Source organism: Cladophialophora immunda (assembly GCF_000835495.1).
Source record: "Cladophialophora immunda strain CBS 83496 unplaced genomic scaffold supercont1.5, whole genome shotgun sequence".
Lineage (NCBI taxonomy): Eukaryota > Fungi > Ascomycota > Eurotiomycetes > Chaetothyriales > Herpotrichiellaceae > Cladophialophora > Cladophialophora immunda.
In genome coordinates this window covers 4,032,817-4,059,924 of record NW_015622545.1, presented here as the reverse complement: position 1 = coordinate 4,059,924, position 27,108 = coordinate 4,032,817, and the positions used below count along the sequence as shown (strand labels likewise).

The window sequence follows — 27,108 nt, the reverse complement described above, 5'->3', positions numbered from 1 at the left end:
CTCTCACCTGGTCCTCTACCTGTGTGTGGTCCGTACTCCGTAGTCCCTCCGAACCTTGCAAGTCGTCGGCACAGCAACTTCGCCTAATTCACGTAGTTCCTACCGTTGTGATGTAGGGCTAATCGAGTTGTTGAATAACCACTCTGGATAAGCTGTATGGACGCTATTACTGCTTGCTTGGGCTCTGTACCCCAAACGCCTCCAAACGGGCTCGTATTTTCGCCCTAGGCTGCGTTCTTTTGGCCTGCGTCTGGAATTTTCGATGATTAAACTGTGTCCACCGTGTCCAGTTCACCACGTGGGGCATCGATTTTCTATCGCAGTCACTACCACAGTCGCTCTTTTCGCCATAGACCTGTTAAATAGATTCCAACCCCTCGTTGTTACCTGCGGTATTCAGTGAGTTTTGTCTAGACGGTTGGCGGTGCATGGATCTCCCCAGGTCGTTTCACAGCAACCTCTTTTTCTTTTCCACCTCATAGTCGTTCACTTTCCGACCATCGCGACATGGAACAAGCATATGTGCGCTCAACATCAGAGGTGCTGAGTCACTTCCATGTCACCGAAGCAGCCGGTCTGTCGTCTGCGCAAGTCGCAGAGTCCCGAAAACAATATGGAAGCAACTGTGAGTGCAATTGGTTAATCCGCCGTGAAGATCAAGCATGGAATGCTAACGAGCGCAACAGCTCTCCCCGAAGACCCTCCGACACCCTTATGGCAACTCGTTCTGGAACAGTTCAAAGATCAATTGGTCCTCATACTGTTAGGCTCGGCTGCGATATCTTTTATCCTGGCCCTGTTTGAAGAGTCGGATGACTGGACTGCGTTTGTCGACCCTGTGGTGGTAGGTTGAACCGGATCACAACACGAGCCGCTCGAGACTAATCTGGCTCTAGATCCTGACAATCCTCATTCTGAATGCGATCGTGGGTGTGACGCAAGAAAGCAGTGCTGAAAAGGCCATCGCAGCCTTGCAAGAGTATTCCGCAAACGAAGCAAAGGTGATTCGGGATGGACACGTCCAGAAGATCAAGGCAGACGAGCTTGTACCAGGAGACATTGTTACTGTCGCCATTGGAGATCGGATACCGGCCGACTGTCGATTGTTGTCCATCCAAAGCAACAGTTTCGCAGTCGACCAGGCCATTTTGACAGGCGAAAGCGAGAGTGTGAGCAAGGAGTGCAAAGCCATAGACGATGTGCAGGCTGTCAAACAAGATCAGGTCAACATGCTCTTCTCTGGCACAACAGTGGTGACGGGACACGCTACCGCCATTGTCGTTCTTACAGGTAGTTCCACAGCGATTGGCGACATCCACGAGAGCATTACTTCGCAAATTTCGGAGCCCACGCCCCTCAAGGAGAAGCTCAACGATTTTGGCGATACTCTGGCCAAAGTCATTACAGTAATCTGTATTTTGGTGTGGCTGATTAACATCCAGCATTTCAATGATCCCTCGCACGGAGGAAGCTGGGCCAAGGGTGCCATCTACTACCTGAAAATCGCGGTATCTTTGGGGGTCGCTGCCATCCCAGAAGGTCTCGCCGTGGTCATCACAACATGTCTCGCCTTGGGTACGAGGAAAATGGCGGCGAAAAACGCCATCGTTAGGAGTTTGCCCTCAGTCGAGACCCTGGGTAGCTGCAGTGTGATATGCTCTGACAAAACTGGTACTCTCACGACCAACCAGATGAGTGTTGCAAAGATCGTCTATCTCAGCGAGTCTGGAGATGATCTAGAGGAGATCGAAGTCTCAGGAACCACCTTCGCCCCGACCGGGGACCTCATCCACAATGGCAAGAAACTTGAAAATCCCGCAGCAACTTCGGACACCATAAAGCAAATGTCAGAGGTTCTGGCGCTCTGCAATGAGGCCCATTTGTCATATGACGCGAAGAACGACACCTATTCAAGCATTGGAGAACCTACTGAGGGAGCTCTCCGTGTCCTGGTTGAGAAGATTGGCACCGATGACGCAGCGAGGAACACCACTCGAGCCAGTTTGGCCGGCGCTGAGCGAGTAGACTTCGCCAGTAAGTACTACGAGGAAAAACTTCCTCTGCACGCAATGTACGAGTTCTCGAGAGATCGAAAAAGTATGTCTGTCCTCGCTGGAACTGGCCAGGCCCAAAAGCTTCTTGTTAAGGGTGCCCCTGAATCGATCATCGAACGCTGCTCTCATGTCATTCTGGGGTCAAACGGCAAGAAAGTTCCCATTAACAAGCGCCATCAGGCCCTCCTCGCTCAGGAGCTCGTGGCATATGGACGGCATGGCCTTCGCGTGCTTGCGCTGGCCAGCGTGGAAAACATTAGTGGCAACGAGCTACTGTATACCGCAAAGAGCAACAAAGCATATGCTGAGTTGGAGCAGAACATGACCTTGATCGGGCTTGTCGGGATGCTCGACCCGCCTCGGCCAGAGGTGGCCAAGTCGATCATGAAGTGCAGAGAGGCCGGTATTCGAGTGATTGTCATCACTGGTGACAACCAGAACACTGCCGAGACCATCTGCAAACAGATTGGCGTATTCCAACAAGACGAAGATCTCACCGGCAAGAGTTTCACCGGCCGCCAGTTTGACTCCCTCACGGAAAGCGAAAAGCTCGAAGCTGCAAAGACAGCATCTCTATTCTCCCGCGTCGAGCCCACGCATAAGTCCAAACTTGTTGATCTCTTGCAGGACGCGGGCGAAGTGGTAGCCATGACAGGCGACGGCGTGAATGACGCCCCGGCGCTGAAGAAGTCTGACATAGGAGTGGCCATGGGCACCGGCACCGATGTCGCGAAATTGGCCGCCGACATGGTGCTTGCGGACGACAATTTTGCCACCATCGAACTCGCCATTGAGGAAGGGCGCACCATTTACAGCAACACCCAGCAATTCATCCGGTATCTCATCTCGTCCAACATTGGTGAAGTAGTCTCGATCTTTCTGACCGCGGCCCTGGGCTTACCGGAAGCGTTGATCCCAGTCCAACTTCTCTGGGTGAATCTGGTCACGGATGGTCTCCCGGCCACCGCGCTCTCATTCAACCCGGCTGACCACGACGTGATGCGCCGGACGCCGCGAAAACGCGACGAGCCCCTCGTCTCTGGGTGGCTATTCTTCCGATACATGGTCATCGGCACCTATGTGGGCGCCGCCACTGTCTTTGGCTATGTGTGGTGGTTCATGTTTTACCCTTCGGGCCCGCAAATCAGCTTCACGCAACTCCGAAGCTTCCATAAATGTTCGCCAACGAATGCTATCTTCGAGAATGTCAGCTGTGCCATTTTCTCTCCCTCATCGACACCGACGCGCACCGCTTCGACTATTTCACTGTCCATCTTGGTTGTGATTGAGATGTTCAACGCCATGAATGCCCTCAGCTCGTCGGAGAGTTTGCTTCAACTCCCGCTCTGGAAAAACATGAAACTCATCTATGCGATCTGTCTCTCGATGCTCCTCCACTTTGCCATTCTGTACACGCCCATTCTACAGGGCGTCTTCTCGATCGAGGCCCTGGGGTGGGATGAGTGGATGGCGGTGCTGTGGATTTCGGCCCCAGTCATCTTGATCGACGAGGTCCTCAAGGCGATCGAGCGGGCCGTCTACGTCAATTGTAAGTCGGAGCGGAGAAGACGGGCCAGTGTGTCGGGTGGGAGTGGCTTGAAAGGGGAAGGGAACGGGTTCGTGGCAAACGGCAAGATGAAGGCGAATTGAGAGGAAGCGAGAGCGAGAGCGAGAGAGAGGCCGGCCCACCAAGCCCTTTGGTTCCATGTGACATTAGCTCTTACCATACATTGAATTGGATGTTGTGGCCAACGAAACCCGAAGCAGAGACATATCATACATCACTCACTCAACTTACTCACCCATCTTGCATTGATGGGATCTGGAACGGAGACCAAAAGAACAGAAAAGACGACGCAATGTAACGGGTTGGGTTCCGGGCGGCTTCTTGTCTATTTGTTTGTTCGCCTCTCTTCATTGCATGGCTGGATGCATGGATTTATGGCTGGCAGGCTGGCAGGCAGGCTGGATAGATAGATGGATAGATGGATGCGCTCCAGATTGGGGACGTTTGGATATCTGCATAGCACTCGGTACATACGAGGTATACCGTCCGTATACACCTAGACACCTAGACATCTAGACATCTCTCATCTATAGAGCCAAAAAAGCAGTCTCAAATGAGACACGCCAATCAGTCTGGGATGGTACCACGCGCGTGCTGTCGTTATCAAGCAGTTATTGTCTTGGACTCTTTCAAACGCGTTTTCAATTCGGCTCCAACACATTGTCCTATCCCACACATGACTTTCTCATCAGTAATGTCACTCACAACAGGCAGAATGGGCTCTCCACATACCCGTAGCTGCAGCACCATCACGTCTCGTCTCCCCCACATCTCAACTCATGATATCCTCGGCTCGTTCCATAATGAGACGCATATCCGCCCACGTGTATGCTACCAAGCCCCCTGGATTCAAATATAGCCTCATGAAGACAAGGGAATTCATTCATCATAACTGCACGCCCCAAAATCCTCTACCGCCACAAACACCGAGCGTTCCCGCCGCGGGAGCCCAACTCAAGTTGCTCACTTCAAACTTGCATTCCCAGACCGCAGATGGGCCTCTTTCTTGTCCTTGTCCCGGCCCTCCGCCACTGCTATTCGACACGCCACCTGCTACACTGTTCTGTCCGGTTGACGCACTCGAGCCCATGAGGTCCCAGAGCAACACACAACAGTCATCTGCCCCAGAAGCCAGAACGCCGCGCTGTGAGTTGCTCCAATCGATACAGTTGACGGCGGCACCGTGACCTTTCAGTTCAAGCAAGGCCTGGCCGGGTTGTCGGACGTCCAAAACACGGATGATGTTCGAGTCTTGGCTGAATGTCGCGAGCAAGTGGGCATCGTGGGGAGACGCCGCGATGCGGAGTAAGGGAGGTGGGAAAGGGAGCGTTGATATGCCGCCCGAGCCTGATGCCCGTGTCGGCGAAGTGGAGAGAGGATCGCCAAGTGCTTTGCGGACGTCAGCATAAAGGCAAGGGTGATGGTAGTTCAAAACTTACAATTCTTCTCCTGCTGCTGCTGCTTCTCCGACGGCTCATAAATAATCGTGCTGTGTTCGAGACTTCTCAGATCGAACATCCTCACACTTCCATCCGCACCACACGAGACAAACACGTCCACGCTGTTCGCGCAAAAACGCACGTCGTAGACTTCTTTGTCGTGCGCGATGAGCTGTGTCTTCGCTGTAAGCGTAGGGATGTCCCAGATGGTGCAGGTTGTGTCGATCGAAGATGTAATAATCAACGACGGCTGGACCACATTCCAATCCAGCGACGTGATGGGGGCCGTGTGTTCGGGAGATTTCGAATTCGAGAGCAAGGCAAGTGGTGACAGCTTTTGTAACGGAGGCGTCTTGGTGGTCGACGGCCGTGTGACCGAGTTCGACTGATATGCGTGTTGCTCATTCGGCAGAGACCACAGTCGAAGATGGTCGCCGGAAGTTGCTAATAAATCCGTCGTCTGCTTATTCGACGAAGGTGGTTCCCATAATATCCTTGTCACGGGATATGCATGTGTAGCTTCTGCGGTTTTGATAAACTCCAAACCTCGCTCACCATGGGGGTTGTCTGGGTCTATTTGCGATCTTTGAGTGTCCAATATTTGAATCTGCCCAGATAATGTCAGCCTCGTATTCCAAGTCTCTCTTGATTTTTCTCCAGCAATGGTTCATGCTCACATAATTGTGATTGTCCTCCAGATAGCTGCCAATGGCCACTTTCCCCGCCGAACCGTTGTTGGACCGGGGAGGCCATTTACACCAATCCATCGCGTAGATAGGCCAAGGCGCGATATAATTGCTATTCTGGGGATACTGTACAATGTCATTCTCCTGCGCTACACCCGGACTGAAGGGTATGTCTGTGAACGTCGGGTCTGTCCTCGGTCTGATGTCCGCTAGACCGAGAGGAGAATATGACGGCGGCCCTTGAGGAGTTTGCGGGGCGTATGAGATTGGAGCGGATGGATATTTGCTCTGATCGGGAGTATCTGAGAAAGGCTTGTATTTTGGTTGGTCCATGGCGCCGGGACTGGACCGAGAGTAGGAGTGAGTGTGATTTAGCGTTGTTGGTCTTGCGGAAAGAGGAGGCTGCTGCTGCTGCTGTTGTTGTTGCTGCTGCTGAGTGGATATCTGAGGCAAAGTAGGGAGAGTGGGAGCGGTGTTGCTGGCCGCTAGAGTCGCAGGTCTGCTCGCAAGACCTGGTTGCAGTGTGCCGGGAACGGGCTGACTGGCGACGCTGCTGGGATGCTGAGGCGTAGAGGGCTCGATCTTGATAGACAGTCCTTCCCCTGTATAGGCTGGCGGTGCACCATAGTGGTGGACGTCGCTCATGGCCGTTCCCTGCTGCTGATTCAAATGCAGTTCGTCGGCCTGTTGGCGACCGATGGTCAGAGACCGCCTCAGACCCGGCTGATATTGGCCAGGCTGGGCCTCTTGCACACTCGTATACGCGGACGGAGGAGGGCCAGGGCGGTATGGGATCACGGTGCCGTTGCCATTGGTGTTTGGCTGGGACTGAGGTAGGTAGGATCTGGGTTCGGGAGCCGTGGTGGGCGGATGAGGGTGGTGGTCCAGGTATTGAGGGTTTGTAGCGCCAACAGAGGTCACAGTCTGGCCAGCAGAGTAAATGGCATTGACGGCACTGTAGTAGTTATCGTGGGTGAACTGAGGGTCGGAGACGTGGTGCTGGTGGCGAGGGATGTGGAATGGCATAATAGTCAGGGGGGAACAGCGAGCAGAGTATCAGCACATGCGGACCGAATTTGTCTTTTCTGCGTGCGTTGGTGAGGATCAGTCCAGTTACAACCTGTCCTCCGTCCAGACGGCGTAAGGCGCAAGGCGTAAGGGCGGCAGCGTGTGTTTGTGAGGGCACGGGCCTGCTTCGGGGCTGGCCCCCTGTCAGCCGCTTAAGCGCGAGGTTGGAGGGGTGCAAAAGGCGCAGGAGGAGAGGAGGGGCGCAGGTTGCCCGCATAGTCATTGGGCAGGAAGCAACTTCAAGTCATGTACAGACCCCCCCCGGTTCTCACTCACCTCGGTATATTCGTCAAGGCGACGACAGAATTCTGTTTAAGAGATGATGCTATAAGAAGACAGCTCGCACGGAGCCATTCCTTTTCATACACCCGTTCCCTCGTTCTCTCTCGACACATTCGCATTCGGCCCTTTGAGTCTGTGAACAATGGCGCAGGCCAGCTCTCTGCTTCTCCTACCGGCCCTGGCACCTTCTTCGCCGTCGTCTTCGTTCAAATCAGCCTATAAGATCACATTTGAGTCCCTTCTCCCTAAGCTCGTCCCTGCCGACAAAGAGTCCACCTCTCGTCTGGACATCGGCTTGGTCCTGTCCCCCTCTTACCCCCTGAGCACTAACTCCTCACGCGCCACCGTCTTTCCCCTCATTCAGAATCTCCTAAAGAAGACGTATAGCCTTATTTGCTCCGTCGCCGCCCAGCAAGAGATCGACCTCGACTTTCCTGGCGGTATCGATGTGAGGATATTCATTTTGGAAGCTCGGCTCGATGGACTCCCTGAGAGTATCGTTGGCAAGCAGTATCTGTCCGGACCGATAGTGGACATCAAGACCTTTGCCCTCTCCGACCGGTCTTATACGGCGCTTTTTTCCGTTGAAGGCGAGGCTCAAGAAGCTTCCCTCCAGCAAGTCATCAGAATATGGAACTCCAAGTCCAACCCTCCGCCGCTACCGCCTATCCACCGCCTCCAGAGTGGTCCCGCGATTGTTCATCCTGAGAGCTCCTCGCGGAATCCCTCAGAACCGGTTATTGAAGACGGACCGCTTACAATCCACCGTTCTGTTGCTGTAGGGGGTACATTCGACCACTTACACATTGGCCACAAACTGCTCTTGACCGCCACTATTCTGACCGCCGAGCCAGCCCAGTCTCCTTCCCCCAACCCCAAAGAGTCTCGATTGATCACGGTCGGTATCACCGGAGACGAACTGCTCGTCAACAAAAAGTACGGTTCCCTGGTCGAACACTGGGATGTCCGACAACAACGCACCGCGGAATTCATTGACTCCATTCTGGCCTTCTACCCTCGCAAGTCAAGTACGAGCACAGCCCCAACCGCAACCGCTAACAGTCTCTCGACGACCGAGTATATCGATGAGCCCGGACCAAACGGTAAAGTCGTCCGTGTCAAATATCAATTCCCAAACTCTCCGACCATATCCGCAAGCACCAACATGGCAGACATGACGATAAATTACACCCAGATTTCCGATCCGTTTGGGCCCACCATCACAGACCCCGATATCACTGCGCTGGTGATTTCTGCCGAAACGCGCAGTGGCGGGAAAGCTGTCAACGACAAGCGGACAGAAAGAGGCTGGAAAGCACTGGAAGTTTTCGAGGTCGATGTCTTGGATGCAGGCGTCGGATTAGACGACGACGACGACGACGGTGATCTGACCGAGGACGCGCCAGGGAAGGAGGAGCAAAAGAAGGGGTTTGAGACTAAAATCAGCAGTACCGAGATAAGGAAGAGGTTACAGAACAGGGCGCCGACAATACACCAGTAGAACACGCGCGACAGTCAGAGCAACAGCTGTTGGAATACTAAAACCTGCTTAAAGTCGGAGCTCACTTGGATCGCTGCAATAGCCCATACTATGTCCATATATCAAGGGATATACTGCGCCGAGAATACTGCAGCACTACATACAACCCGAGTCATGATTTATAATTGCAATGTAGAATTCAATTAGGTGGCATTGCGTGTCTACAAAAATGCTACCAGAGGCTGCAAACTCACTGGGCTATCTATACACCCGCTGCAAATATCAAAGTCATGCACCATCAAGAGTTTTACCGTCCAATATCTCATAGGACATCTATCTCCCGTGCCACCATCTTCTGAACTCCCATTGACATAGTCTGCGGTCCAAACCAATTGATACGCGAGATTCAGTAGAGCTTCCAAGAGAGTGTGGGCCATTTCGTGGTACCTATGCCGCATATATTCTGCTTCGCTGATTGAGTTGTTGACACCAAAAGAGAAGACCAAGATCATTTTCCGCGGAATCTGTAACAAGTTGTTGCGTTCCTCTCGGTAAGAGGTTACAATTTCCGATTGCTAGGCTTCGGCGTCATCTGAAGTTCCGCATTTCCCAGTGATATTGGCTTCTCCTTGACCAGGACATGTTGTTGCTCGCTTTCCAAGTGTGGCGACGCCCCTGCAAGAGGATTCTTGGTCGTCACAAAGGGGTCATCGCCTGGCGATCCACCGGGAAACATGGAAAAGAAATTGCCAAAAGGAGAGTCGGAAGGAGGAAGTCCAGGGTCGGTCGGCAGTCGGATGGGAGACTTCCATACCAAAGGGTTTGCACCTGCTCCGCGGAAAGACGCCGGAGGTCCAGCCAATGGTGGCATATTCTCATGTTCGATATGTGTTTCGTAGAATGCCTGATACTCTTGAGCTACAGGTCGGTAGGTTGTGTAAGGGTCAGTAAATTGTAAGGCTGACTGATACTGTGGTTGAAGCCAGGCTGTGGAAACCTTGGGCAGTTGCTGGAAAGCGGCATTACCGTAGCCTCGAGTTCCAATTTGAAGAGGGTTCCGATTCGCGCTTCTCGACATACTTCCATGATAGGTGGGGCTTCCGTCGGCGAAGACCTCGAACGGAGGAGGCCGTTTGCGCTGGGCCAAAGCTTGAATCGGTGGTTTAACGTCCTCCTCCTCGTCTTCTGTCGGGAAATAGCGAGACCCCAGCCCATAAGAGTCACCGGTGGATGAACTGGGCAGATGCGGAAGGGGAGGTAACCCCTGAGCAAAAGGAAGATCAGTATATCTCTTTGGGGCACCGGCTTTGGCCTTGCGTTTCACGAGTCGAGGGGCATTGACGTCTTTCTCTGCGAGCGGCTTTCTCTTGCGAGTTCGAGGGGGCTGCTTGATTTTTGGAATCGGAGTCTCCTCTTCCACCAAACTGCTTGCATCTTCAAGGTCATCAATGTGTCTCGCTTTCAGGATATTGGTGCCGCGAGGTGAATAGACGACCTCGGTGGGCTCAACCAAGGCAGCCAGTGTCTCCATGCGTCTCAGAACAGAAGCGTCCTTCTTCTGATTTCGTTTTTGCTGCATCTCCTGCGTGGCAGCATCAAAGAGATCCATGCCTGGCCATACTGTTCCCTTCAGCTTCATGTGCTCAGGTGTTGCAGGAATCGGACGTGGCGGTTCGTCCTCAACGGGACAGTCATCGAGGGCCGGGAAGACGTCGTCAGAGAAGGGGTCCCGCTTGACAGGAGAGTAAGTTGGAAGTCGACTTGTTCTGCGTCTAGCGTACCTGGTCAGCGTCCGCGGGGATATATCTGCAGGGGCGGTGCTTACTTGGAAGGTTTGACGGGGCTGAAGTCCGAGTCACTGTCATCAACAGCTCGTCTTGCCTGTTTGCTTCGAGTGCTTCTCTTCTGGGTCTGGGTCTGGGTCTGGGTCTGGGTCTGGGTCTGGGTCTTCTGTCTCCCCGGTCGTCTTGGAGGCAAAGGTGGATTTGGCTGTGCATGGTCAAATATTCCTGGCTGTGGTCCGCAAGCGTTTCGTGCTGCAGCAGTAGCTCTTCTCTTTCTAGCCTGTTTGTTCTCTTTCATTTGCATTCTCTCTGAGAGCAGTCTGTCAATATCATGCTGCTGATACCAGTGGCTGTACGTGGCCAGTTCCACGCCAGCGGCAATGTCCTGGTAGCTCCGTACCTGGAGTTTGTGAAACTCGGAAAGGTGTCCCTTGGAACTGACGTGGGTGAGCAGGTGGGAGGTGTCACTGAAAGAGGGTCGGCCTGGGCAGATGCTGCAATTTAGCAAGGCTACAGCCATGACGGCGCATGTAGCTGCTGGGAGAAGATAGACAGAGCAGGAACGCAGGGGAATGGTGAAGCAGAGTTGGAGCGACAAGAACGAAACTGCTGTACGAGTCTTGAGAGACGGGACGAAATGCGGGGAAAGGTATCTCCCTCCTGCACTTCAGACAGGATGCATAAGTGAACAAGAAAGAGAGAAGGGAGCACGATGTGTGGAGAGAAATGACCCAGCAGGGGAGTGGTGGAGGCGTGAGGAAGCAAGAGGTGCATTGAATGGAGGTGGGAAGTGAGAAAGAGAGAAGATGGTGCAGCGCACCGGTGGAAAAAGAGGCAGCTCCAACCAACGAGCCACTCACCATGTCATCGCCTCGCCGGAAAGGCAAGAACCCTCCAATTACGGTAGCTAGCATCTTGGTCTATTGAATCACCATGGGAAGCTAGCTGCGGTTCTTGGGAGACTCGACTTGAATCTTCGTCTCCACGACTGCAATAACAGTACAACAACCTCCCATTGTGCCACCAGGTCTATACTTCCTCTAGAGCAAAGGACAGTAGAGTGATGAAGCGGATATAGGCCGTGGTGAACGTTTGCTCTTCTCTTGCCTTGTATCCCATCTTTCAAGTGCCAATTCAAGTGGGTTATTAGATTGCAAGAGGAATGTCCTGGGCGATATATGGTCTTCATGTTTGCCAGTATGGCAAGGCTTTGGTGACTGCCCGGGGCATGCAGCTAACCAGGGCCAATTAGTCTGGTGTAGGAGAACGTTTCTTCTCTGAGCAACTTACTATACGGGGTCAACCTCGACAAGGCCTGGATAACCCAGCAAACTCAATCCTGCGAGGCCGAACACGGTATGGAAGACATCCACCATGTCGCCAGGTCTGTCCGCAAATCCTCCTTGGTCGGCGTCTTGACATCTGAGAATAAACTTGATCAATTCGGTAGCATCGATCCAGTGCAGTTTTCGTAACATTGCGATGCTGCTGAGAACCCACCAGCTATAGCACACATCTTCAAGTTTTTCTGGGCGGCCATTGAGCCCGCCGTTGGGAAGTTGCCTTTCACTTAACCAAGCAGCCAACCGATCATGATCCACAATGTCCAGTCGGCGAGCGATAGTCAAAGCCCCGAGGCAAGTGAAGATCTGGCCGGAATGAGACTCGGCGCCTGGCGAGCGGCCAAACCCTCCGTCGAAATTTGCACAGGCTTGAATGTGGGAGACGGCCTTGTCTACATCGACGAGGTGCATCATGTCTAGGATGGAGAGGGCGTTGAAGGCACCGTAGAGGAAGCGCGTGTCTGTCTCACCCCACTCATCTCCGGCAAAAGTACCCGTGTCGGCGTTCTGAAGGTTTGCGATATCTACGAAGGGGTAATCAGCAATTGCAGACCCGAGGTGGCCAGTTGCGAGATCACCTACATTTTGCCGTCCGTTCCTTTCCTCCTCTCTCCGGCATGTCCAAGTCGTCCAGCGCATTGATTGTGGCAAGAATCTGGACGGCGCTGACGGTGTACAGCATGTGGGAATCGTGGCCAGGAGCAGCACCAAAACCCCCATCCGGGTTCTGGCAAGCGAAGACGAACTGTAGCGTTTTGTCACGAGGTAATGCATCTGGATGGCCCAGGAGATGAAGTGCCGTCAGGCCCCAGTATACGCCATTCAACCTTAGGTGTTCGGTCAACCAGTAGTCGAGTTCATCTTTTCGCTGGCACACAGAATCAACATCTGGCACAGTGTAAAGCACTCACATGGACGCACAGTATCCAACAGTTGGATGTATTTGACATGCTTTTCCACCACCAGGCTGAGATCGGTCGGCAAGACCGAGTGTGATCCTCCTACCCCGGGTCCTGCGACGAGTGACATGTTTTCGGGCGGACCAGACGGATATTGCTGTGAGAGAGGAGGTGGAGAATGGGGCAAGCCTGAATGCGAAGGTTGGTGGTGATCGCGGTAGGTAGATGAGGAAGTGCAAGGGGTTCACTAGGATGATTATTAGGGAGGGCGCATGCGAGGTGCGCTTCATCTTCGGATCTGCTTGGCGCTGGCAGGCGTAAACTTTTCATCTCAGGCATATCGGGCACACCAGGCACCACAATTGATCGTCTCACTGCTGAACGGAGCATATGACGACCGCTCACAGAACAGCTACCTCTGTGCCTTCGCAGGGATAGAGCACCTAGTACTAGGGTGCACCAACGAGTAAGCAGGATATTTGAAAATGCCTCAGTGTCTGCAAAGAGGTTGAGGTACTTGGGTCCTTCGCAGTTAGACCAGATCTCGCACATCTCAAGCCCTGTGGACGATTTGCCCTTTGTTCCTGCACGCTTAGCTCCCGGGCTTTACCTAATTGACTCGCTGGGCACCCCGGCTCCAGCCGCCTGCATGTCTCTGCAGGTCTCTGTGCCCCTGGCGACCCCTCACAGGCACTCAAGGGGCCTCCCTCACTGTCAAGGGCCTCCAGGGTTAGTTCACTACGAGGCCCTCACTAGCGGGCTCCCTAGCCGGCCCACCTGCAAGTAACTTCGCCGGTGAAACCCAGATGGTGGGCACCGAACCTCAGTTTATCGGCGCCAAACCCGCCAAAACATGGCATCCAAGCGAGTCCTGCTTCACCACCACCTGAGGCCGTGTTTGAAGTCGCCATCGTCCCCATGGACCAACATCGTCCACCATCGTCCACCATCGTCTCAAGGATTAACCCGCTAAAATGGCCAGTCAACTCCGTGTGACAGGATGGGGCTGTGGCATCAGCTGCACATCCCCCCACACAGATGCTTGCGTGATGCACACGCTAACCGACTGAACTCAGTTCTGCACCAAGAGGAAAAAAGAAGCATGCAGTAGCAGGGCAACCATGAAAATCATCGGCCTGCCGCTAGACGACGCGCATTCAGAGGGTTTAGGAATCCTTCTGGCAACGGTGGTGCAGGGCGTGTAGAGTCGTGGTGGTGGCCGTGATCCTCTTTTCTCTGGCACATCCATTGACCCAAACAAGCCAGCCTATCTAATGTATGTGCCTACAGTACCTAGTACCCAAGGTGCCTAGTAGCCCGTTCACCAGCACCAGCACCAGCGCCAACGCCAACAGCTCCCCCAAAGTGATTGCTAGGCATTCCCTAGATATTTCGCCTGCTGCGACACCTCCAACCTCACAAAAAGAACAAAACCAGGCAGCCAGGCCCTTCCCCCCCCCTTGACCTCCGATTCCTGTTCCTGGCCCCTCAGTCGTGCTCTAGGCCTACAGGCTGGTCCCCTCATTCCTTCTCACCGCTTGGTTCCGTCTTCTCCACCCACGACCACCCACCGCGGCCATTGGCACAGTCCCGTCGTGTGTCGTGTCGTGCGTTCGTCGGTCCTTGGGTTTTTGTCTGCACACCACCATCCCATCCCACACAACTGCGAGAGCACCATACCTCCTTAAACAACACCAACTCTACACCCTTATACACCTATAGCCCGTCGGTCGAGGTTCTTTGAGGGCTTGGTTCTTCGTGCTTTTTTAGTCCTTAGTTTTGTCCTGTTCCCGAGTGATCATTGCTGTCACTCCTTCGATCCTCCTAGATTCCTCCTTTATTAGCCGCCCTACTCGCAAGCCACTCAGCGATATTGGCAGTCAGCCCGTCACACGAGCACGCCTGGCAATGAAGAGCTGTCCGATGAGGAGCGTGTCCCTCAGTTGAATCGAACCCTTGAATGCGGCCGCAGAGACATCCCTGGCTCAACATCTCCTTCAACAACTATCCTTGGAATTCTACACATCGAAAGCCAGCCCTTCTGTTACAGAACATTTGTTGGATAGCGAACAGAATACTTGACATCACGGGCTCATCAAACACAAATTGCTTGCCGACATTTGGCTGCAAGCCTGCGGCAATTGGAATACGTGGCATTGGATCCATCTCCGCAGACGCCTCGACAAACCCAGCAGTCCTCTACGCGATACCAAGGCTTTCACACCTGCGCGTTGTTTGATCCCGTGTCTCTTCTCCAAGGTTCGACTTTAACTGTCAGAGGCCTATCTGTCATTGCAAAGGAGGTGGTACAGGGAGTCGATATATCCGACGGAGAACATCACAGGTCCCGGTGATCTGGCGCCAGCTGCTGCTTTGTCCAACTGTAAAAACACGGCCGGCTACCTGCAGTCGGCCCTGTGGATGACATTTTAGGGAGCTGCAGATATGCCAAAAGCCCCGGCTTTGCCCCATCTCAACTTGGCTCCTGACAACAATGAAGAATTTAATGGGTTGACCCCCGCGACGCTGAGCCCTCGCTCGACGGGCTCTCCTCACACTCCCCGATCGGCCCCGACCTCCCCATATCTGCAAGGCCCTCCGCCCTCTTTCATGTCGCATCAAGCGTCTGTATCACAAGACAGTCGACACGATGGGTCGCGTACGGGGCCCAGCTCTCCGCGGATAACAGCAGTGCCCGAATTTCCTCCTTCACCTGTTCCTCAATCACCAAAGCACGCTCGAGACCCGTCCAAGGGTTTCTTTTCCAACTTGATGGCTTCCAAATCCTCCCACAAACTGCATGCTTCGGAGACTAGTATTCCAGAGAACGGAGAAAAGCCTAACGCAAGAAGTCGGGCTAGTTCCAAAGAGAGGTCTCTCCATTCAGTAAAGAAGCAAGGTTCGACTCCAGAGCTGCCCAAGGCTGCTCCAAGCAACGGCCCTAGCAGTGACAACGAGGTCCCAGCCCAGTCGGAGTCGATCCCTTCTCAACTCCCTCTGGAGCCTGTGCAAGCGGCCAAAAAGCCCAAGTCTAAATTTGGCGGCATTCTCGCAAGGACCAAGACTGTGAAAATGGAGGAAGCCATACCGAAACAGAAGCATCCGCCGCCAAGTCATCTGCAACTAGACACCTCTAACTCAGGCAATGACCACGCCGACACATCTCCAAGGACTGCACCCATCAAGTTCGACCACCGAGATAGGGCATTTGGTCCAGAGAGTGGCGCGACCGTTCGAAACCGCTCAGCAGATCGACAAACCCGTGATGACTCGCAATCCATGAGGAGAGATCGGCAGACCGGTAATATACCCGTGTCCCATTCCTTCCGAGATGGATCGACCCTTCAAATTCTATCCAACCTAGGGCAAACCGGCAAAGGCATGGGAGACCGGCTAGGCAAAGCTGGGAAGGGCTTTTTTGGCAAGATCACGCGGAGTGGGAGTAGTAACGAGCGCGAACCTCTAACGGTCACGGATGACAACTACGTATGTACGACAATCAACCTGCCACTCGTTAAGCAAACCCGGAAAACCAGGATAGCACGACGTCTGGAGTCATCCAAAGATAAGACCGAATTCTGGATGCCAGCCTTGCCATGGCGCTGCATTGAGTATGCTGATCCCTCAGTTCTCTGTTCCCCTAACTAACCATTTATACAGCTACCTGAATATGAATGGCGCCGAAGAAGAAGGCCTGTATCGGATACCTGGCAGTAACAGAGATGTGAAGCACTGGCAGCGGCGCTTTGACACCGAATACGACATCAACCTCTTCGACGAACCAGAACTGTACGATATCAACACCATCGGGTCAATGTTCAAATCCTGGTTGCGAGAATTGCCTGACGAAATCCTTCCCAAAGCTGTCCAGAATAAGATTGCTACCCAGTGCGCCGGGGCGACTTCGGCGCCTCAACTGCTGAAGGACGAACTGTCACGTTTACCGCCGTTCAACTACTACTTGTTGTTCGCCATCACATGCCACCTCAGCCTGCTCAACAGCTATGCCGAAAGGAACAAAATGGACTATCGAAATTTGTGCATTTGCTTTCAGCCTTGTCTCAAGATCGATGCCTTTTGTTTTCAATTTCTTGTCATGGATTGGAAGAATTGCTGGCAGGGCTGCTGGACTGAAAAGGAGTACCTGGAAGAAGAATACCGATACGAGCGGGAAGGTTCGATCAATGAAAGTGAAGACTTGGCCATCGATGAGAGGGCCATCTCTTCCAGTGGCAGCAGTCAACAACAGCAACAACCGCCGCCGCCACCGCCATCAAATGCTCAACAGGCATCAACACAGCAGCCTGCTCCTCCTCGAAGTGCGGATGCAGCGGCACAGCGCAAATCAATGGCGCCCAGGACAAAACAGAGAAGTCTGTCTCAGGGTGGAAGTGCGAGAGACAGATCCAACAGTGCCCATGCACCTAGTCAGTCAGTACCGGCTGTACCACGGATGGTGACGCCAGAGCCTCCGAAACTGTCGCTCGACCAAAAATTGCCAGAGCTGACAGGGCTCTCTCCCATCAGAATGTGATGTCCTCGGACATGTGTCGTCGGCCTGATGAGTTCTAGAACCAACATCCTGCTGCGGCGTCACGTTATGGACTGAAGCATACTCCCTTTCCTTTTGATGCCCTGCTTGGATACGCCTGCCTATGACGATTGTTTGGCATCGAAAGGCTCTAGGACATATCTTGTATTATCTATCTACCTTGATTTCTACTTAGCATCGTGTCTTTTGTGGTTGCATTGCACTGTGGCTTTCTTCTGGCTTTCGCCTCGAAACATTGATGAAGATTCATGAGGGGAATGGTATAACCTAGGTAGAGACTGCAAGAGAATGATACAGAGTGAAGCTCTGTTTGTATGAACAGGCGTATGTAAGATTTTGGACTGGACATGGCGGGAAAGCCCCGACGAGGTTGAAGCAGGGGAGGCAAAGTGACATTTGAGACCATAGATTTGTGATGCACTCGAGTCGAATGCAGACGGCGGCTGGAGATGACGCCAACTGTCAGATGTTGTCAAAGCCCATTATTTCTAGCATCTTGATCATCTTCCCAACATCTCCCTGTTCACGCCGTCATCGGCCTGACCTCTCCCAAAGACATGGCCTCCGCGAATTGAAGACTCTCCGGAGTGGTCTTGCCTCCGCCACTTGGTCCTCTTCGGCTCGGCGTGGCTGGCGCTCGACTGTCTCGAGCTCCCAGTAGTGCAGATATACGTCCATGTAGCGCAACAGACGAATGGCAGTACCATCACTTTCTGTCGCATCAGAAGCGGGTTGACGCAGCCACTCAATGGCTGGCTTACTGTTTGGTAAATGCAACCCCTTGGCCCCGGTTTGGAGTTTTCTTCCCGTATCACATAACAATTGGCATGATTGACTGTTGATGACGAAGTCATTGTTGCTGTTGGCCGCCCTTGATCAACCCGTCTTCCCGCCCTTCCTGCTTCGCCGCTCATTGTTCCTCTGCCGTCTCTCTTGCCTCTTGATCCTCTCCTTCCTTTCCCTCCTCCCTTCTCCCCGGATCGTCCTGCCCTCCTCGCCACCACCATCGGCGGCAGATTTTTCCTTGCGCACGGCCTCGTCGTCCAACTCGACAAGCCACTCGGATTCGGCCTTCTTGTTCCGGCCCTGGTACCCCCATTTCTTGACCCACTCGCCGCTCTCTTCGTCGTAGACCAGGTTCTTCCGCCGCTCCTCCTGCGCGGCCCCGCCCTTCAGGTTGCCCCCGTACTTGCCGATGCCCTTCTTGCGCGCGAACAGTTCCCACTTGGTCGGCGCTTTCGGCTTCGGCAGCGGCTTCCACCGCGGCAGGTACTGCTGCGGCGTGGGCAGGGTCATGATCAGGCCCTCCGGCGTCGACTGGATCGCGCACGTCGTGAGGAGGGTGTTGAGGAGCGATTGGGCCCCGTCGCGGGCGATCAGTCGGAGTGACTCGTTGCGCTCGGAGAGGGTTTGGGCGAGGAGCTGTGAAGTGGCGGGGAGAGGGTTTGGGTCCGTCGCTGTCAGGTAGCCCAGGTCATAGGTGTATGGAGTAGGCTTCTCGACGGTCGTCGGTCTGGAGAGAACCTGTGTCAGTACAGTTGAACTGTCGAATTGTGGAATCTTGCACCTTTTGGTGACGGAAGCAAAGAGACGTACAATTTTTCTGGTTTTGTTTGTGCCTGCTCCGAAACCGTCGCGGTCGGTATCGACACATCCATGTTCGTGTCCATAGTCGTATCTGTGGCCATTTTTGCTGCTAGGCGTGTCGTCCGTATCCAAAAAAAAAATAAAAAAAATTAATGGTTTGCGGAGGAAAAAGCGAGGATCCCACAATGCCGTCTTCTCCGCATCCAAAATTTTGACGAGGCTGAGCTAGTACTAGTACGTCCGTATTATTGGACCGTAAGAGGGAAGGTTTGAAAAGCTTTTGAAATCCAGCCAAAGCATCTCGATGGTGTCAAAATGGCTTTGCTATACCCCTTGGGAGACAGCTTTGGCGTGCTGATATCTGGTCTTGGAAGAAGAGGGTGGATGCGCATGGGCCGCACGCCCGCCTTTGAGTGCTCGTCACTTCATGGCTGATAATACTCCGTACACGGGGTGGACAATCTTCCAATCTCCGAGGCTATCGCCCTCGATAAGATCTCAACAGGTTTGCCTTGAAAAGCATGAATGGCGAAAGGGTTCTCGTCTTTGAGATTGGTGACTCCAGAGACTGTGCTTGGTGTATTAGACAAGACTGTGGGCATCTGCTAGCCGGACGCACTGTATCACAATTACTTGGCTCTGTCATGATATTGGAGAATTGCTATCTGCCTCACGCTTATCCTCTTGCATTCTGGGCATTTTCGCATCCATCTATCCATTATACTCCACCTTACCTGTGCTCGCACAAACATGTGACTTAGGAAGTTGTACCTGTCTGTTCGAAAGGAGCAACGCAGGTATTCGAAGGAGGGATCTACGCCTTGACGAGTGCTTTTGATGCGTCTCTTCTCCAGATCTTCAACAACATGGGCCCGGGGCTCAACGTTGTGTTCTCCCTCCTCGTGGGCTCCCAGTTCGGATGGGGCAAACTGAACTCATACCTCTTGACCATGAACGCCAACACGACGCTCTGTTCTAGATAGCTAATATTCCTCCCAATACAGCCCCGGGCGCCGGTACTGAAAGCGATGAAATACGATTGTAAGTCCTTCCCAGACTCGCCGAGCCAACGTTCGGGCTTGAAAACATTCGGCTCGGGGAAAATGCTCGGGTCGTGATGGACGACGTACGCGGACATGCTGACCGAGGTGTTGCCGGGGATCCAGTCGTCCAGGATCTGGAGGCCTTCCGGGGGTGTTCGACGCGGGAGGCCGAACGAGACCGGTGGAAGTATGCGGAGGGATTCATCAAGGCACGCTCGTAGGTAAGGGAGGTGCTTGATCTTGTCGTACGGCGGGATGACGTCCTCTTCGTCGAGATTCGCGTCGAGCTCCTCCCTGAGTTTTGCTAGAGCGCCAGGGTTTTTGAGCAGCAGGTACATGGCGTTGTTCATCGCAATCGCGGTCTATTGAGTGTTAGCATTAGCATCAATCACTGCAGCTCCGATGAGAGCAACTGTAAAGGATATTTCAAAAGTGGAACCACAAACTTACAGTATCTGAGCCGGCATTCATCATGATGGAGATTTCTGCCACGATTTCACCCCACTCCAGGTTGTTCTCACGGCCAGACTTGTCCTCCATCAGAGCAGAGAAGAAATCGTCGAGTTTCTCACCAGCCTGATACCGCCTGCGGCGCGTCATCGCCCGGCTCCAGACTATCCCGTCCCAGTCCTTGTTGAGGCGCCAGCACTCACGGTATTTTGAAGATACGAGACCGCTGATGCGAACCAGTGCCTTGTACCAACTATACGCCCAGACCAGGTTCGATTGGGCCCAGGCAGTGGCGAAGAGACAGTCACGGAAGTGGGCTAGCTTCGTTGTCCCGTCCATTCTCTCGGATGTTACAATGTCGTCGCCGTGGTCCAAGAGCTTCAAATCCTCACTGAGACCAATGCTCGCGATGGCGGCAATGGTGAACAGGTTGGTCCAATGGCGATAATCGACTGTCAGATCGTCCGGACATGGTAGGGAGCCTGGCTGGAGCGGTGCGGTGCACCGTGCGTCAAAGGCCTTCATGATGCGCCGCGTGAGATCAGAGACCTTGAATTCCCATCCCTCGAGGTTCTTGATGGCGTAAGCACTCGCGAGAACTTTTCGCTTGCGTGCATGCTCCGACTTGTCGACGACATCGGCAAGGTGATAGTGCGAACCCGAGAGTGTCGAGTAGAACAGGTCCTTGGAACATGAGGTATTATGCCCATAGATGTACTTGATGGCCCGTGGATCCCCGTATGACAGGGAGTTTGGGCCGATGCGGACAACCGGGTGGTCTCTGTGTGCCTTTAGAAGGGCCGACGACCGAAAACCTTTATGGGCTTCGATGATGAAGGGGAGGTCCGAGAGCCCTGAGAAGGCTGATAATGTGGGAAACTTGCGCAGACCTTTCGCATCTTGGAAGTGTTGATATATTGGAAGAGCAATGAAATAGATTGTAAACCCGGCGGTAGATATCGTGAATAGCAGGAGTGCAAGCATAGTTGTCTTTGGCAAGGGTAAAACTCGTCTCTCCGGTGAAACACCAAAGGAAATTGCCCGGAAAGTGAAATAGAAAACTCATACAGCATCTTAGTGCTCGCTTTCTATTTTCTATGTGTTCTATCACGTTTAAATCTCTTCGTCGGCCACTTGTTCACGGCGATGACAGGATATAGTTGTTCGAGAATACTTCGCAGGATTTTAACTTCTTTCGGAACATATCTATCGCAAGAAAATTGCCCAATTTGGTGAATACAGAATGAACCATCCAATCACAAGCATAGGGCCAAGGATTCGCCCCGCCTGGACTAGGTGACGCATCCAGATAGGGCAAAACAGCTGCGAAGCTCTGCCGCGGGGAGCGACGCCCCTTGCATCCCAGACAGCCCCACGAGTGACGAGGTGGCAGAGTGTGATTTCTTGCTCCGAGCCGCCAAAACGACCCTTCTCGCGCCACGCTCATGCCGAGCTTGGTCCCCCAGACGGAGACTAGATGGAGATACGGAGGGTAAGCGTCTGGAGAAATGAAAATCGCGGAGAGAGGCCGCATGGAGGGCCCGGGAATGTCCCCCATGGAATATGCATTGGCTCGAGGCTGGCTTCATCCGAAACGAGAAATTTCCTTGCGCTCTTCCCTTCGGTAGGCCACCTGAACTATGTATTCTAGAACTGGGCAGGCGGTAACAACGCTGTCCACGCAAGAAAACCGAATGACTATAAAGATCTGGCGACCCTTCGAGCAAACAGCATTATATGTCGCCTGAGATTCACGGGTCTTTTTCAACCAACTTGTCTCCTAACTAAAACTCCAAAGTACTAAATATCTTTACTTCGTGCACCGACGACGGAACAACAAGAGCTATGGCTCCCCCAACGTGGACCACAAAAGAGACTCGTCTTGATGAGAAACTCGGAAGCGAACAGCTGTCTGACACAGCAGTGCACGTCGACCATGTGGCTGGACCTTCTGAAATTGCTGGCCACGTTTCCTACGGCCACAGCGGCATCAGAGGCATTATCCAGTCTCCATATGTGTTCGGCGCGGCGCTTCTGATCTCGTTTGGCGGTTTCTCCTGGGGCTACGACCAGGGCGTCATCTCCATCATCAATGTCATGCCTCAGTTCCACCATCGTTTTCCAGAGACGGACCCGTCGACCAAGGGTTCTGGCTTCTACACTGGTTTCATGACCGGCATGCTCGAGCTTGGCGCTTTCCTCGGCTGCTTCTTCATGCCCAAGCTTGCCGACACCATATCTAGAAAATGGGCGTTGACTGTGGTTACGGTCATCTTCAATATCGGGGCCATCATTCAGACAGCAGCGCCTAACTACGGCACTCTCGTCGCCGGCAGAACCATCTGTGGTATTGGCGTTGGAACCTTAGCAATGGTGCGTATTGATCTCTGCTTACGGTGACGCTTTGACTGACATTTGAAAAGGGTGCCCCTTTGTATATCTCAGAGATTGCTCCTCCGAACCTCCGGGGTGCTTTGTTGGTTTTGGAATCGGTCTCGGTGGTCCTTGGGATTGTGGTGGCCTACTGGATCACGTTCGGGACGCGGCATATTGCGGGAGAGGCCTCTTTCCGCGTTCCGTTCGGCCTCCAAATGATATGTGCCACCGTCTTGGGGACATGCGTCCACTTTCTGCCCTACTCGCCGCGCTGGCTGTCCTTGGTTGGACGGACGGATGACGCACTCCACAGCCTCGCTCGACTGCGGCGTCTGCCTGCCACAGACGAGCAGGTCCAGGTCGAATGGCGCGGTATCATGGCAGAGGTGGAGTTTCAAAAACTCGTCTTGGAGAAGAATTACCCAGGGAAACAAGGCTTTACGCTCGAAGCATTGACATGGCTTGAGTTATTCAGCAAGAAGAATTGGAGGAGGACTGTTGTCGCTTGTGGCGTTGCCTTCTTTCAGCAGGTGAGTACTAGGATCGATTGTCGTTCGGGGAGCAAAAGCTTACCACAATGTGTCTAGTTTTCTGGAATCAATGCGTTTATTTATTACGCGCCCATCCTATTCGCGTCACTGGGCCAGTCGAATGAGATGTCATTGATCATCTCTGGCATACTGAATGTCTGGCAACTAGTCGCCATTATTCTCTGCTTTTTCATCATTGACCATGTGGGAAGACGACCGCTTGCGATCTTCGGCGGGTTCGGGTCCATGATGCCGTACATTGTCATGTCAATCTTGGTGGCCAAATTCTCTTCTAATTGGACTGCTCACCCGGCAGCGGCGTGGACGTGCGTCGCCATGGTTTGTAAGTATCAATCCTGCGGCAAACGTCAACTTGAAAACTAACCAGGTGTGCAGTTGTCTACATTCTCACCTATGGTTCGACTTATGCTCCCCTCGGGTGGGCGCTACCAGCGGAAGCGTACACCACAGCGACGAGGTCCAAAGGGGTTGCCCTCGCCACCGCTTTCCTATGGCTGTGCAACTTTGTTGTCGGCGTCTCCGTGCCTCCAATGGTCCAGAGCGCCGGATACGGGACTTACGTGTTCTTTGCTGTCATGTGCTTTCTCGCGGGTCTGTGGGCTTACTTTTTTGTGCCAGAGACGAAGAACAGGAGTTTGGAAGAGTTGGCGGTGGTCTTCAAGGACAATTCCGTTGCTGAAGAGGAGGCTCTCCTTGCCCAGGCACTCGAGAATGCTAGGAGGAGCACTGTCCACGTTGTGGAAGGTGAAGGCGAGCAAAGCAGGGTGTGACTGCACACAAATCACTGATGAGCTAGCAAACACTCTGTTGATCCGATATTTTGAACAGAGGGAATGGTTAGAGAAGGGAAAGAATTCAAACACGCTATCTACATGTATAGATCTGCCTCCATCGCTGAGACGTCTTGACTTGTTACTTGCCACTCGAAATGTCTTCATCCAACATAAGCATAGTGTTCATAGTAACGCGGATTTCACTACACTGAGCAGGCCTAACTATGTCCCTACAAGAAATGGAGGTCTATTAAGTGTGTTCTGAGTTCTCTGATGTAGGTTGATAGAAGCTGCGGGGTCGATGACCGTGTCCTAGGCCCTTTCCAGCCTAAAGCTAAACCATTTGACCAAGTGATGAGAAGTATATTACGTCCACATATAAAGCGCAATCACCCGCCTCCCGCGAACAGACCTCCACTCGCATCAAGATGGAGGAGACATCGGCGTCAACAAAAGCTGCCCAGAAGAGAAAAAGGCACAAGCTGAGGCCATGCCTCAATTGTAGATAAGTTTACAGGCTTCCCTCCCATGTGTACCTACTCACCGGCTGACCGGCTCTGAACAGATCGACATTTGAGGTGTAAGACTGTAGCATCCATTCCATGCAACACGTCTGATAGGGAAAAGGTGACTACGATGCAATCGAATGTTCGAGGTGTCGACGCAAAGGCATCAACTGCGATCGCACGCACCCAAAGATCCGGTTTCGTAAGACGCCAAAGGTCGACGCTCAGATTCGCTTTCAGGAAGACCAGCCATGGGTTGAGACGAACAGTCCGCTTCACACATATATCTTTAAAGATGATCAAACCATTCCCACTGACAGATGTTATCTTAGGGCAACTTAGATACGTGGACGAGACTGGCAAGATTATCGCCACTCACGGTGAAAGCGACAATGAAGCCGACTACGCAGAACTGGCTACTGCAGAAGAGCCTGAATCCCAGAGTGATGCTTCAGATACTGAAAACGCCTGGGAGAAGGGCTCTCCACCCACAAGTGACACAGGGGAGGCACTCTCCGAGCGCCTCCTGCTGCACAACACATTCATCACAGACACTGGACAGAGCGATCAGGATCAACCTGCTATATCGTCGAACTGGTTGTCACCCAACGTGTCACGCTCGCCCTTCACAATATATACCTCCAACGTCGGAACGGATCAAACGCATCTGCAATGGATGTCTCATGTAACCGAGCCAGACGACTCGGCGGGAAAATTGCTCGACATTCATCTCAACGAGGACAACGCGCCGGCGTCGAGAAATGTCGGGAATCAAGCCGCCTCGGCCCGTGACAGAGCTATATTCCTGAGGTATTTCATGCAAGAGCTCTCACCGTGGTTCGATCTTTGCGATCCTTACAGGCATTTCGGTCAGGTGGTGCCGCAGAGAGCTCGAACGTCAGAAACCCTTCTGAACGCCATATGCACGGCAGCGGCGAGGCATCTCGTTCGACTGCAGGAACACAAGAAAGCCGATGACGCTCTCGAGTGGAACGGTCTGCTGTTACCGCACGTCGAACAAGACTCTGTGTGGGAATACCAGAACGAATGCATTCGAGACCTTCTAAGGTTCAGCATCGATCCTGAACAGATCCAGAATGTTGACCTGCTGGCGGCATCCATCATCCTGCGGACCGACGAGGAAATCGACACCCCCTACCACGAGGGCAAAACTCCCAAGGACGTGTTCCTCCGTGTCACCGGCGCATTCATGGAAGCGCAGACGCCTCTGGTGGCCGCGATACCGCACAGTTCCCCGCAAATCTACAGCATCAAGCCGGCCACAAATTCAGCAGGGGTCCTGACGACAGGCGAAGTCGCAGAAGAGCGATCAGACCTCCGTCCCAAGTCCCCTCTCAGTCCAACCACTCGAGAGCTGTTGACCACAGCTCACGGTTCTCAAGCAGATGGACTCAGGCAGGCATGCTTCTGGATTGCGCTTCGACAAGAGCTTCATGCTTCCTTCATGACTCAACAGGCATTCACATTCCCGCTGTCCAAGTTTGATTCCTTCCGAGACTTTTCCCCGGCGATAGACGCCGTTTGGGCTGACCGCGTTGTCATCTTTCATGCCGATGTCCTCGAGTTCTGTTACACGATCCTACCGAATCTTGGCGTTGATCGCCAACGATGGCTCAACTTGAAAGAACAGGCCGACTTCTTACAATCGTCTTTACCGGCCTCTTTCATCCCTATCCATGAGCAGGAAGGCTGTCTAGGACCTACTCGACTGTTCCCAGAGATCTTGTACCTCGACACTTACCATGTCACGGCTGCAGCGTATGCCGAACTTACGAGGATATTGCTGGTCACATTTGACCCAGGGCGGAAGAAACTGGGGAGCGGATATCTGGCCAGCCAACGAGAGGTCATGGCGATATCAAAGACTGCTTGTGTCAAGCTCTGTGGCATGGCACTCAGTAATAAGCAAGCGCCACCTATCCACCTCAATGCCTGTGCAGCAGTCATGCTGTGCGGGGAGTATTTTGACAACAAGGTAGAGCAAGAGGCGCTTGTTTGGTTCTTGAAGATGCTTGAGGAGAATCTGGCCTATCCTACCGCCAACTTGGTGGCGAAGCTGATCAAAGCCTGGAATTGGTGATCCTTAACTGGATACAATACGTGGCGCTGACGATGGATGTGTCCATAAGTCACGACCAGCCATGTTGGTCCAGACTGTATTGGTCCATGGAGCGGACATAGCATCCATCTCGACCAGTCCTGAGTTCAAAAACGCGGAGGACGCAGTTCTGCGGAGCCATTATCTTGTCGCCGATCTGCGACAACTAAGGAGGAAAGCGATTAGTAGCTTGAGAGACACATCAATGCTGCCGACAATCCTCGGGAACCGACGACCAACAGTTCTCTTACTGGTGGAATCAACCGCTATTGGAAATCCACGGCCCTCGAGGAAAATGATACCAAGAATCCAGAGCCAGAGCACGAGAAACAGAGTCAGACAGGTTGAAATAAAGGTCTAGATATCGTCGCTGGACAGTAATGAGACCTGCTGATGATGGACACGCCCGTTGGTCTCTCAGGCTAGCATTGACGAGTCTCAAATAGCCCCTGGGCGCCGGCTGACACCGTTTGTGCGGCGTTCCCAGAACGTGGCCAGTATGCATGAAGACCTCAGTACATACTTGCAGCCAAATATGTCCAGTTCCAT

At 53.2% G+C, this 27,108-nt stretch overlaps 9 protein-coding genes across 11 annotated transcripts; 5 read left to right on the top strand and 4 right to left on the bottom strand.

The window, feature by feature from the left end:
* Positions 1-151: 151 nt before the first annotated feature.
* PV07_09497 (calcium-translocating P-type ATPase, SERCA-type) lies at positions 152-4,192 on the top strand. The gene is made up of 3 exons (XM_016396760.1): positions 152-625; positions 687-844; positions 897-4,192. The coding sequence occupies exons 1-3, from the start codon at positions 508-510 to the stop codon at positions 3,702-3,704; spliced, it is 3,084 nt and encodes a 1,027-aa protein (XP_016246616.1). The 5' UTR covers positions 152-507; the 3' UTR covers positions 3,705-4,192.
* PV07_09496 lies at positions 3,949-6,864 on the bottom strand. Of its 3 annotated transcripts, none has more exons than XM_016396758.1 (4): positions 5,738-6,864; positions 5,061-5,667; positions 4,354-5,010; positions 3,949-4,301 (listed from the first exon to the last, which is right to left on the bottom strand). In XM_016396758.1, the coding sequence occupies exons 1-3, from the start codon at positions 6,770-6,772 to the stop codon at positions 4,508-4,510; spliced, it is 2,145 nt and encodes a 714-aa protein (XP_016246614.1). In that variant the 5' UTR covers positions 6,773-6,864; the 3' UTR covers positions 3,949-4,301; positions 4,354-4,507. The 3 variants fall into 3 exon arrangements, with proteins under 3 accessions (XP_016246614.1, XP_016246615.1, XP_016246613.1); XM_016396759.1 differs by having other exon boundaries at positions 3,949-4,286; XM_016396757.1 differs by having other exon boundaries at positions 3,949-5,010.
* Positions 6,865-7,083: 219 nt separating this feature from the next.
* On the top strand, positions 7,084-8,771 carry PV07_09495 (uncharacterized protein). Its single transcript, XM_016396756.1, has one exon. It carries the CDS (start codon positions 7,239-7,241, stop codon positions 8,595-8,597), a length of 1,359 nt encoding a protein of 452 aa, XP_016246612.1. The 5' UTR covers positions 7,084-7,238; the 3' UTR covers positions 8,598-8,771.
* Positions 8,772-8,780: 9 nt separating this feature from the next.
* On the bottom strand, positions 8,781-10,880 carry PV07_09494 (uncharacterized protein; the record flags this gene model as incomplete). Its single annotated transcript, XM_016396755.1, has 2 exons — positions 8,781-10,348; positions 10,402-10,880. 2 exons carry the CDS (start codon positions 10,878-10,880, stop codon positions 9,136-9,138), a joined length of 1,692 nt encoding a protein of 563 aa, XP_016246611.1. The 3' UTR covers positions 8,781-9,135.
* A 665-nt stretch (positions 10,881-11,545) lies between these two features.
* PV07_09493 (uncharacterized protein) lies at positions 11,546-12,732 on the bottom strand (the record flags this gene model as incomplete). The annotated part of the gene is made up of 4 exons (XM_016396754.1): positions 11,546-11,594; positions 11,651-12,227; positions 12,286-12,571; positions 12,625-12,732. The coding sequence occupies 4 exons, from the start codon at positions 12,730-12,732 to the stop codon at positions 11,546-11,548; spliced, it is 1,020 nt and encodes a 339-aa protein (XP_016246610.1).
* A 1,317-nt stretch (positions 12,733-14,049) lies between these two features.
* Positions 14,050-17,632, top strand: PV07_09492 (uncharacterized protein). The gene is made up of 2 exons (XM_016396753.1): positions 14,050-16,213; positions 16,263-17,632. Exons 1-2 carry the CDS (start codon positions 15,048-15,050, stop codon positions 17,134-17,136), a joined length of 2,040 nt encoding a protein of 679 aa, XP_016246609.1. The 5' UTR covers positions 14,050-15,047; the 3' UTR covers positions 17,137-17,632.
* Positions 17,317-18,890, bottom strand: PV07_09491 (uncharacterized protein). The gene is made up of 2 exons (XM_016396752.1): positions 18,751-18,890; positions 17,317-18,667 (listed from the first exon to the last, which is right to left on the bottom strand). The coding sequence occupies exons 1-2, from the start codon at positions 18,840-18,842 to the stop codon at positions 18,031-18,033; spliced, it is 729 nt and encodes a 242-aa protein (XP_016246608.1). The 5' UTR covers positions 18,843-18,890; the 3' UTR covers positions 17,317-18,030.
* Positions 18,891-22,079: 3,189 nt separating this feature from the next.
* PV07_09490 (uncharacterized protein) lies at positions 22,080-23,931 on the top strand (the record flags this gene model as incomplete). Its single annotated transcript, XM_016396751.1, has 4 exons — positions 22,080-22,607; positions 22,658-23,140; positions 23,198-23,483; positions 23,537-23,931. The coding sequence occupies 4 exons, from the start codon at positions 22,080-22,082 to the stop codon at positions 23,929-23,931; spliced, it is 1,692 nt and encodes a 563-aa protein (XP_016246607.1).
* Positions 23,932-24,570: 639 nt separating this feature from the next.
* Positions 24,571-27,018, top strand: PV07_09489 (uncharacterized protein; the record flags this gene model as incomplete). The annotated part of the gene is made up of 1 exon (XM_016396750.1): positions 24,571-27,018. The coding sequence occupies one exon, from the start codon at positions 24,571-24,573 to the stop codon at positions 26,539-26,541; it is 1,971 nt and encodes a 656-aa protein (XP_016246606.1). The 3' UTR covers positions 26,542-27,018.
* Between the last annotated feature and the right edge of the window lie 90 nt (positions 27,019-27,108).